Genomic DNA, 12,329 nt, shown 5'->3' with positions numbered 1-12,329 from the left:
TGTGCAAAAATGTTTTGTTTTTTTATCGTACATGTGTAAATAGCATGTAAAGGTTTTATGCACTATTTTGATATAATTATGAGGGGAAACATTTTTGCAATTTAGTTACTGTACTCTTAAAAAGCATGCTAAATGTTTTTGGTGTAGATTAAATGTTATGAATTCAGTTAAATATACTTTAATAAAGTTACTCTTTTAACAGTTTAAACAAGTCTACTATTGTATAGATTTTAAAGTAACTAATATATTACAATATTGAACGCAATTACTTTAAGTGTTTTTTCAAATAAAGCCCTTGATTTTAAGCACAGGATCAGGTCAACCACAGATTTTCATGATGTGAAAAGGTGATCATGCTCAGCGTTTTAGAGGCAGAAACTGCATCTGTTTATTGCTTAGCCTAACATAAAATGATAGAAGATTTATGACTTTAAATCCTGAAATGCAACATTCACAATCCAGTTTTTCAATGTAAAAATGCACCAGCTCTGAAGCTTTGAGAGCTGATTTCTGAAGGGACTGCAAATATAAGGCTATTTAAAAAAAAATGTTGTTAATATGTAGCTAAATATTTTATAAAAGAAAAACTGAGCCAATTTTTTCCCTTAATTTTCACTGCTTAAAAACTAAATTTCCATGACCTATGAGCAGAAAAACAGGCTGCTGTTGTGCTTTGCATATTATTGAAATGATTTAAGCTTGAATATCCTTTAGCAGGATTTTAATAGCCACTATGAGAACAACAATGGATCATTTACATCAAAAAATATCTGCAATGCTTACTGTTCGTGTGCTTGCAAAGTGCTCGTTCTCTCTGCCATATTTGATAGCTTGATAGTAGTTTTACTACACATCTTTCACATATTTTCTAGTAAAGCAATATTAGTATTTTCTTTTTGTCTGTTCCTATATACATACAGTTGAAGTCAGAATTATTAGCCCCCCTGAATCCTCAATTTCTGTTTAACTGAGAGAAGATTTTGTCAACACATTTCTAAACATCTTTGTCATGATGACAGCAAAAATATCTTACTACATATTTTTCAGGACACTTATATACAGCTTAAAGTGACATTGTAAGGCTTAACTAGGTTAATTAGGTTCACTAGGCAGGTTAGGGTAATTAGGCAAGTTATTGTATAATGGTGTTTTTTTCTGTAGACTATCAAGAAAAAAATAGCTTAAAGAGGCTAATAATTTTGTCCTTAAAATGGTTCATAAAAAATGTTGAAAACTGCTTTTATTCTAGCTGAATTAAAACAAATAAGACTTTCTCTAGAAGAAAAAATATTATCAGACATACTGTGAAAATGTCCTTGCTCTGTTAAACATCAATTGAGAAATATATATATATATATAAAAAAAAAACATCAAAGGAGGGCTAATAATAATATTATATATATATATATATATATATATATATATATATATATATATATATATAGAGAGAGAGAGAGAGAGAGAGAGAGAGAGAGAGAGAGAGAGAGAGAAAGAGAATAAAATTAATAAAATTGACTGATTTTGTGGCAGTAATTCCCTGAAATTTGTGGACAATATAAATATAAACATATAAAAATAACAAATGTATTAATTAAATTATATATATAATTTGTTATATTTAAATTTCTTATTTACCACATTAGGTAGTCTACTATGTTAGGTGTGCAATCTGATACAAAGACAAAGCGTGTCAAAGATCTAAAACGTTAGGGATTAAGCCAAAGGAAGGTTGTATAACTCTTATTTTTATCCACGATCTTACTTTCTCTTTCTCAGATTTCACTCCCTGGAGCATCTGACATCATATACCTCACTCAGGACATGCATTAGGGCTTCCCCTACCATAATAAACCTATAAGACGAATTGCCGTAAAACTCATCAGGGGCAGGGAAGCGTTTTCTCTTGTTAACTGCAGGGAAAGAGCTAAATGAAATCATTTAACAAATGGACGCACATCCTAATCATCATAGCCATACATGTAAAGCACAAATGATGTCCTTCAATTCACGTCCTGCGGCCGTCTTCCGTGAACCAATCTCTATCTGTTTGTTTAATTGCTCAATTTTTAGATGCTTCCTCACACTTTCTTTTGCAGTCTGAAGCATGTCAAACAATGTCTAATCCTATCTTCGCTTTGACTTCACATGTAAATCACTCGAGCTTCATCCGCGTCTGCTTACTGCACAAGCTAAAAGCTCCCTCATCCCCCATTCCATGTAATTTAATGAGTGAGGCGTCATTTTTTGAGAGACACTCCAATAGATCACGTGCGCTGCGTATGCAACGTCTATACTGTAAGTCATGTAAAACAATAAACAGCAAACTGAAATAAATCTAATTTGATTATATAACATGCAAAAAACAACTAAAAATAATCAATGACTTTTTAAGCAAAAAGGTCGTAAAATGTATGTTATGCTGGCATGTTAGCCTTAATTACCAGGTACTGTACTTGACTGAAAAGAGCTGAAAAATAGACTAGCAATAACATCAGGCATAAAACAATGCAATAAAAAAAAAAAAAATAATATATATATATACACATACATTTTGATAAATAGAAACTACAATTTAAAGTAACAAACAATAATCCATGACATTAAATGAATTGCAAACAATTGTTTAAAAAATTCTAGAATTTTAATGTCTGGAATAAACCTTTGAAAATGTCAAAAGATTCCAGAAATGCCATGATCTGTGGGGATGCTGCTTTAACTTTAACTAGTGGAACTTTTAAATATGGGACATTTTTTAATTAACTTTAAACTCACCGGCCACTTTATTAGGTACACCTTGCTAGTACCGAGTTGGACCCCATTTTGCCCTATATAACTGCCTTAATCCTTTGTGGCATAGATTCAGTATTGTACTGGAAATATTCCTCAGAGATATTGGTCCATGGTGACATGTAAGCATCATGCAGTTGCTGCAGATTTGTTGGCTGCTTATCCATGATGTGAATCTCCCTTTTCACCACATACCAAAGGTGCTCTATTAGATTGAGATCTGGTGACTGTGGAGGCCATTTGAGTACATTGAACTCATTGTCATGTTCAAGAAACCATTCATGCTTTATGAAATGGCACATTATCCTGCTGGAAGAGGGAGAAGATGTGTACACTGTGGTCATGAAGGGATGGACATGGTCAGCAACAATACTCAGCTAGGCTGTGGCGTTGACACGATGCTCAAATGGTACTAATGGGTGCCAAGAAAACATCCCCCCACACCACTACACCACCACCACCAGCCTGAACCGTACATACAAGGTAGGATGGATCCATGCTTTCATGTTGTTGATGCAAAATTCTGACCCTACCATCTGAATGTCGCAGCAGAAATCGAGACTCATCAGGTCAGGCAACGTTTCTCCAATCTTCTATTGTAGTGAGCCTTTGCCAATTGTAGCCTCAGTATACTTTTCTTAGCTGACAGGAGTGGCACCCGGTGTGGTCTTCTGCTGCTGTAGCACATCCGGCTCAAGGTTTGATGTGTTGTGCATTCTGAGATTCTCTTCTGTATACCAGAGTTGCTGCCATGTGATTGGCTGATTAGACATTTGCGTTAACGAGTAGTTGGACAGGTGTACCTAATAAAGTGGCCAGTGAGTGTATGTTATGTCACACTGTAAAAAATGCTGGGTCTTCATGTTGTCCCAACACAAACCTATTAATTTAACATTAAAAAAAAAAAAAAAAAAAAAAAAAAAAAAAAATATATATATATATATATATATATATATATATATATATATATATATATATATATATATATATATATATATATATATATATAAGTGGATTAAACAAAAAACTATTTAAAACAAAAAAAGTTGTCCACCCAAAATCTTAAGAATTGTGTTGTTTCTAACCATTTAAATAAGTAGGTTGAAAAAGCAGTGAAAGTAATGTTTTGAGTTTATTATATGTTTCTCTAAGGTTAAATGAAACTCTAGCTTTCTTACTTGTGTGCCTGCAGTTCCATAGATAAGGTGAGACCACAAGATCTACCAGTTTCTCGAGCAGACAGGATTCCTTTGAGGGACCTCTGGATTCCTGAATTCCCTATTTACATACAGTACATACACAACTGACATGAATAGCGTGGTCCTACAGATGGTCATTCACCACGGGTTTGCGGTTAACATTCACCTGTAGCACAAGTAGCATCTGTGTGATGGATGCTGGGATGAGAGACAGATTGTTGCTCAGCAGGTCAGCCAGAGAGAGCTTCATTATGACCAGATCCCTGAAGCCCAGAAGAGCCATCTGTCTGACTGTCAGCTCCTGCCCCTTCGCACAGCATACAGAACAGAAGACATCTTCATGCAGGACCAAAATACAGCTCAATTACATCAAATCCTTAAAGACATGTTGAAAAAAAACACATCTATAATATCTTAACTCTATAGATATTTAAATGGATTTGCATAGCAGATCTACAACCTCTCTTTTGTACACTGTAAAATGGTCATGATTTTAAGGTGAAAACTTTAAAAATGCAATAGTAAAAATCCACAACCTGGTTAACTGTAAGTTTCCTTAATATATATTGTGAATAACCGTAAATGGACTCTTCCAGAATTTCCAACATAAATTGACTAAGTTAACCTAATTGTTTTTACAAATTTGTTGATTGAAGTTGATTGAACATAAAACAATTAAGTTATACCCCCAAAATGGAAAATTGTGTTGATTCAGCTTGTTATAAATAAGTAGTTTGAACAAGCAACAAAAAATATTTTTTGAATGCATGACACATCATTTTTTAAAGTTTTTGTTGTTGTTGTTGTGTTGTTGACATTGGTTCGTTTTAGTTTTTTTTTTTTTTTTTTTTATCAGTGATGTAGTTTTATGTTAAAATTAAATCCAGTGGTTGAACTAGTTACTACATTGTTGTATCAAAACAAACGCAAGCACAGGTTGCCAGATTGACGGCCAACAGGAGCGAGTCCGACTATCGAGCCTAAAGGCTGATTTAAATAGTGTATGAAATGAAATGAAAATGAAATGAAAATGCAATGACACGCGATAGAAGGAATATTCTCCATATTAAATGGAGTTTTGGTCCTAGCCAAAAACCTTGAATCAATATATTAGAAACGGTTTCTATTTCTCACAGCTGAACAACAGAAAACTGACACTGATCACCTTAAGTACACCTCATGTGCTTTATAAAGTGTTAAATGATAATAATGTGAGTTTGAATGCTATTTTACATGACATTTATTGCCATACCACTGAAAGCAGCAGCAGATCACCTCAGATCTTGAAAATAAAATAAACCATTTGAAATTGAACTTTAGAACTGTGAAATAATGCAAAGCAACACATGGATTCAGCATGTACATTTACTAATGTTAAAGATGTTTAATATGTATTAATTAGATAAGAAACCTTACAATTTCGTTGGAGTGCAGTAAGTGCACTATTCTGTGCTTCTGAATGACTGTATTTCAATTTCTGTCGTGTTGCGTCTGGTGCAAATAGCCAAATTGCTTATCTCTGCAAATCTCATATTGTAGTGTGTTGTTAAGACATAGGATTACAATTTAACCTGCTCACCTAATATTTACATTCGTAATATATATATATTATTTGCTAATTAATTACCTCATGTAGAACTCTGAATCTGTCTCATTTCAGAGGCTGCTGCTGTCCACCAGAAATCTAATTTCAGTCACGGACACATGCTTTGAGAGCCTTTCAGAATGAATGACTGAAATAAGCTGTTTCGCACCAAGGCAACTAGGGGAGCTGAAATATAATTGGCTAATGTGGCATTGGGCATGTTAAAAGAGACCAAAAATAAAGACAGTGTTATGGCTTGTAACGCACATTTTCAAAGCAGAGTATCTGACTTCAGCATTGTTTTTTAAATAAACAAAAATGTTCCCTTGGCATGTTTATTAAATATCTGCAAACATATTATGGTATTTTTATGCTTTAGAAGAGTCAAAACTTACATACAGCACCTTTAAACATCTACTGTTGATAAATTATGTTTATTGTTGTGTTACCATGATGGTGTGAATAACTCTGATCACTTTATACAGTTGAAGTCAGAATTATTACCCCCTTTTGATTTTTTTTTCTTTTTTAAATATTTCCCAAATTATGTTTAACAGAGCAAGAACATTTTCACAGCATGTCTGATAATATGTTTTCTTCTGGAAAAAGTCTTATTTGTTTTATTTCGGCTAGAATAAAAGCAGTTTTTAATTTTTTTTAAACAATTTTTGGGACAAAATTTTTAGCCCCTTTAAGCTATTTTTGTTTTCAGTAGTCTGCAAAACAAACCATAGTTATAGAATAACTTGTCTAATTACCCTAACCTGCCTAGTTAACCTAACTAACCTAGTTAAGCCTTTATATGTCACTTTAAGCTGTTTAGAAGTGTCTTGAAAAATATCTAGTCAAATATTATTTACTGTCATCATGGCAAAGAGAAAATAAATCATCTTATCAAACTTATCAAAAAAATAAGTTTTTAAAACTATTATGCTTAGAAATGTGCTGAAACAATCTTCCCTCCATTAAACAGAAATTAGGGGAAAAAATAAACAGGGGTGTTAATAATTCAGGGGGGCTAATATTTCTGACTTCAACCGTATATATTTACTGTAAAAATGTAGAAATTTCTTGTATGGTTTCATATTTTTACTGTAAAATTAAATTTTACCGTAAATTTTTTGAGATTTTTTTTGTAGTCAGCTTTAGGCCACATAAATGGATTCAAATAAATGCTGTTCTTATGAATTTCTGTTCATAAAGGAGTCTAGAGAAGAGCACATTTAGAAGTTCTTCTTTAAACATCTAAATCGTTATAATGGCAGCATGTTGGCGCAGAGGGTAGCACTGTTGCCTTATAGTAAGAAGGTCGCTGGTTTGAGCCCCAGCTGGGTCAGTTGGCATTTCTGTGTGGTGTTTGCATGTTCTCCGAGTGTTCACATGGGTTTCCTCTGGTTGCTCCGCTTTCCCCCACAAGTCCAAAGACATACGCTATAGCTGAATTGGGTAAACTAAATTGTCTGTAGTGTATTTCCTGGTCCTCTATGTTGGGGGTTGGGCAATGGGCTAAAGACCCACCTCATAAAAATTAGATGTTACGAAACACCAACGTGGTGCGGCTAAATATCAACTAACCAAGTAATTCATTAAGCAGGTTCGCACACCAGATGTACCACTCAGTGCCACTCAGTGCCGCAACATAGCCAGCACATGACAGTTGGAAGTATCTCACACCAGACGCGCACATTCGAATTTTATTTAATATAAAAGTATTCAGATGGCGCACTGTGGCGCAGCAGAAATATGAACAATGTCCCCGAGTCGTAGTTGGGTTCTGCGGACAGCCGCTGACTTGCAGCGTCAGTGTGCGTACCCTTATAGAGATCTGTTTAGAATTCTAAAATGCATGGTGCGGCGCATCTTGTGTGCGACCCTCTTTAGAAGCATTTCTGTCAGTAAAAACTAGAATATTGACATTATTAATAAATAACATTTTAATGATAATAACAAATATAGAGATTTTTTACACTCCGAGCACAACAATGTCCCCAAAATGTAATGGTGAAGATTGTGTGAAGGTATTCTTTTTTCCATATTATGATGAAAAAAGCAACAAAACATGACATCTGTTGAACATTATAGTAAAATACCGTTGGATACTTTTTGCGTATAAAGCGAAAGAGGATCTTATCATTTACAATGCGCTTCACAAGCAATTTTTTCCCTTAGTATACGTACATTAGGGTCTTAAGTTTAGTTGTTACCATGAATGTATGTATTTTTTAAAAAAAAATAGCTTTGACACTGACCTATTTCATATTATAGTGACATCAGCTTGTGGAAAAGCTGTTGTGGTTTCCTCTTGACCATCTGCACTGCCTGAGTTACTGTGATGTATGTCAGTATATGGCGTGCAATACAGAGTTTAGTAGCAGTGTGGTTATGCTAATTTAGCCAGAATAGCTAGGCTGCTATATATTTCTGTTTCTAAAGTTTATTTATAAACTAATTTCGAGAGGAGCATGTGATTATGATTGAACATGGCTGGTCCCGCATTAACTAATGCATGTTCCACCAATCAGATGATTCCTAACTTACTATAAATAACCAGAGCTTTTTTTACTTCAGTTGTTTTCGTCTTGAAGAATCCCCCTTCCACCCCTACTCTGTACTAGCCTCACAGCAAGACTGTAGTATTCTGTTGCCTCACAGCAAGACTGTCACTGGTTCAAATCCTTAACAGGCCAGCTGTTGTTTTATTTGCGGAGTTTACATGTTCTCCCTGTGCCCCTGTGGGTTTTCCCCGGGTTCCCCGTTTTCTTCCCACAGCAAAAAAACATGTGTCATAAGTGAATTGACCCATCCAAATTAGAGGAGGGAAGGGTTCTCGAGACCTAGCTGAGCTCAAACTACCCTTTTGTCCAGCAAATCGGAGCTAGGGAGCCCCAGGCTTGAGGATATTATGAGCTCAGGGCTTTCTCCCAGGACAGCATGCCAAACAAGCTTAATAATCAGTCGTCAGCTAAGTGTGAACTCTTGAAATTCATTTGACAGATAATTACCTAAAGCTACTGTGCATTGCAGTGATGGTATAAAGTTGGTTTACTGGTTTAAAATGTTTCATTCTGGCAACCACAGACATCAAATGTAATATTAATTTTAATAACAATATTAATACTTATTTATAATGTTTTTTTTACAGCCATCACTTTTTGGCTATTATGCTAGCAAAATCTCTGATTCACAAAAGTAGATTTACCTGCAGAGGATATAAAATAGCCTGCAAAGTAGGAAGAATCTCAGTGAAAAATCGATCCCAAATTTCAGCCAAAATAAAGAGTTGTTTCTCGTCTGAGGAAAAAATATATATAATTTTCTTATTTATTTATTTTTATTTTAGTGAAAACTTATAAACCAGATCTTTTAAATCTTGCACCTCACCTTCATGCTTCTGAATCTCATCCAAAATCATCGTTAAACCTTTTGTCAAAATATGATTCTGCAAACAATCGAGAGAGAGAGAGAGAGAGAGAGATTACATATATTAATATTATTATAGTTAGTTAGGTATTTTATAAGGAAATAATCTGAAATTGTTATTTTGCATTTTTATTTTTGTATTAGGAGTAAGATAGACTTAAAATTGTAATGTATTACTTTTTACACACAGATACACACTTATTTGTTTATTTATTAACAGAAAAATAATATTACAGCTCTGAGAACTAAGATGCAAAGAACACCTGGAAATAATCCTTGATGAAGTAGCCCATATCTGACCTTAGTAGCCACCTGCACATATGAGGACAAAGAACTAGTCAAAAATAGGTATTACACATTTCAAGAGTAATTTTACAGCTAGTTTCTCTTGAATACCTGGTATTTTCATTCAAAGAATAAAGCTCATTCAGCTGTAGTTCTTCTCCTTTGAACACTTTAACAACAGCAGCACATATACTAAAAAAGAAAGAGTGTTGTTCAATATTTGAATATTCAAGACAGAACTTAAATTTAACAATAAAAATCAAGTTCAAGTTAACAGTAACTGGCCAGTACATTATAAACACTGTGTGAATCAAATGCTAGCCATAATTATATATTATAATATACAGTCCATGGCCACTTTATTAGGTACACCTTAGTAATACCGGCTTCATAGCATAGATCCAACAAGGTACTGGAAATATTCCTCATAGATTTTAGTCCATATTGACATGATGGCATCCCGCAGTTGCTGCAGATTTGTCAGCAGCACTTCTGTGATGCAAATCTCCTGTTCCACCACATCCCAAAGGTGATCTAATCGATTGAGATCTGGTGATGGTGGAGACCATTTGAGTACAGTGAACTCATTGTCATGTTCAAGAAACCAGTCTGAGATGATTTGTGCTTTATTACAAGGCGGGTTATCCTGCTGGAAGTAGCCATCAGAAGATGGGTACACTGTGGTCATTAAGAGAAGGACATGGTCAGCAGGTGGGCTGTTGTTGACACATTGCACAATTGGTACTAATGGGCCCAAAGTGTGCCAAGAAAATATCCCCCACAACATTACACCACCAACAGCTGCCTGAACTGTCAATACAAGGAAGGATAGATCCATGCTTTCATTTTGACTCCAAATTCTGACTCTATTATCTGAATGTCGGAGCAGAATTCGAGACTCATCAGACCAGGGAACGTTTCTCCCAATCTTCCAATCTTCTATTGTCAAATTTGGGACATTAACAAGTGGTTATTTGAGTTACTGTTGTCTTTCTATCAGTTGGAACCATTCTAGCCATTCTCCTTTGACCTCTGGCATCAAAAAGGATGTACCTAATAAAGTGGCCAGTGATTATATATATATATATATATATATATATATATATATATATATATATATATATATATATATATATATATATATATATATATATATATATATATATATATATATATATTATACATGATTCAGTTCTCAAAGGCTTTTGTATACATTTTGTTGACATTTATAATAAAAATATCTCAATTACAGAACATTATAGTGATGTTTTTAGAAATATAGAATACAATTCAAGCACAGCAACAATGATAATACTTATTACATAAATTTCTATTGCTAAATACTTTACAGTTCACTTGTATCATATTGATGTTTATGTGCTGTAATATTTTTTCATGTAATTATAGTAATAACAACAACAGTAATAATTTGTTGTGTTGGTTTTGCCCATCAATTATTATTTTGCCAATAATCAACAGTGAAAACTAAATAAGCCAGAGCCATTTCAGCTGTTGTCTCCTGCCAGATTTAAAACATTATAAATCATCACACAAGCCTATACAATGGCATTAGAGTTTCATTGCCAGTAAATATACAGTATATTTCTGGCCCATGAAGTGATCTCAAGTCACTAGCCATAAGCAAATGTGGCTAATTGTTTTAGGCCCAACAAAACACATAAAAAAGGGAAAATAAAAATATCTAAAATGATATCATACTTATTTGTAAGAGCAGTGCTGGGATCCTTCGGGATGGATTCAGCGGTGGATGGAGCTGAATGGAGGTCTGTTTGGGTTTAATAAGTGAGTCTGTATAAATCTTTGAAATGAAGGAACACACAGCTTTCTTTTTTCATAAAACAACTACTGCAACTGTGACAGTTCACAGGAACAAGGCCATTTCCAGGTTTTCAGAGCCGTGTGAAAGTACACAGGTGGATCTGACACGTTACCATTCGAGAACCTACTTCCTGTGTGGTGTACCGACTTCCTGTTATACTCGCTGTCCTGTTTACATCTGTTCACTGATTAACCTCAAATCAACTCCACAATTCCGAGTTCAAATGAGGATCTGCCACTCTGACAACATCTCAGCATAAACACTGTCATATTTACAACATAAACACTGTATAGGCTATATTTAGAGAGAGAAATAGCAAAGTAGTACACTGGGAATTTTTTTTTAAAGTGGTTGCAAACAGTTTAAATGGGTTATATTTAAACTAATTAAATTTAGTGAGGGGCGACACAGTGGCTCAGTGGTTACCTCTGTCGCCTCACAGCAAGATGGTCACTGGTTCCAGCTCCGACTGGACAAGTTGGCGTTTCTGTGTAAAGTTTGCATGTTCTCCCCATGTTGGCGTGGGTTTCCTCCGTTTGCACAGTCCAAAGACTTGCGGTATAGGTGAATTGAATAAACTAAATTGGCCATAGTGTATGTGCATGCAAGTGAGTGTGTTTTCCATACTACGTTGCGGCTGAAAGGGCATCCACTGTGAAAAACTTATGCTGGATAAGTTGGCGGTTCATTCCGCTGTGGCGACCCCTGATGAATAAGCCGAAGGAAAATGAATGAATAAATTTAGTAATGTTCAACCTAAATTCACCCCATGCTAATCGTTTGCAACCACTTAAAGAAATTTAGTACACCCAGTGAATCAGTGTACATTCTTCACAGTCAGTCAAATACACATTAACATTTACAGTAAATGTAAGCAGTTTGGCAGTCTCTTAATAAGTTTTTATTCTCTACAATTAATCTGATGCCTCAGACTTAATAAGGTGTTACAAAAATGAGTAATAAATCACTTACAGTACTAGACATTGCAGCACAGATAAATAAATGCATGCCTGGAAGCACAAAGTGGTAATAAATGATGTCTACATACCGAGTCTGTCCATGACACTGCAGAAATGACTATGACGATTGCAGAATCAGCTTCACTTAACAACAGCAGAGCTTTTGGCATTCAAGAAGAAGGAGAATTAAAAAAACACTGCAGGTTGGAGCGAATATGGGTTGGAGTGAATGTGTTCCCACTACTATTCTTGTT

At 34.7% G+C, this 12,329-nt stretch overlaps 2 protein-coding genes across 11 annotated transcripts in view; both read right to left on the bottom strand.

The window, feature by feature from the left end:
- acana (aggrecan a) overlaps positions 1–12,329 on the bottom strand; it is a 904,300-nt gene that overhangs the window by 71,574 nt on the left and 820,397 nt on the right. The window lies entirely within an intron of this gene.
- Positions 1–12,329, bottom strand: part of LOC101885386 (proline-rich protein 5-like) — a 19,003-nt gene extending 6,674 nt beyond the window's left edge. The window contains exons 1-9 of one of the 9 annotated variants that reach the window (XM_073907304.1): positions 12,165–12,329; positions 11,543–11,821; positions 10,996–11,062; positions 9,388–9,468; positions 9,255–9,303; positions 8,953–9,010; positions 8,771–8,862; positions 4,153–4,293; positions 3,966–4,065 (exon numbers count right to left, since the gene is read on the bottom strand). In XM_073907304.1, coding sequence (XP_073763405.1) covers positions 3,966–4,065; positions 4,153–4,293; positions 8,771–8,862; positions 8,953–9,010; positions 9,255–9,284 — 421 coding nt within the window. In that variant the 5' untranslated portion in view covers positions 9,285–9,303; positions 9,388–9,468; positions 10,996–11,062; positions 11,543–11,821; positions 12,165–12,329. Of the gene's footprint in view, positions 1–3,965; positions 4,294–8,770; positions 8,863–8,952; positions 9,011–9,254; positions 9,304–9,387; positions 9,469–10,995; positions 11,063–11,542; positions 11,822–12,164 lie in introns of those variants that run through there. The other 8 variants (XM_073907307.1, XM_073907299.1, XM_073907300.1 and 5 more) reach the window with 8 other exon arrangements.

This window comes from Danio rerio, chromosome 7 (assembly GCF_049306965.1).
Source record: "Danio rerio strain Tuebingen ecotype United States chromosome 7, GRCz12tu, whole genome shotgun sequence".
NCBI lineage: Eukaryota > Metazoa > Chordata > Actinopteri > Cypriniformes > Danionidae > Danio > Danio rerio.
This window is presented reverse-complemented; position numbering and strand designations above follow the sequence as displayed.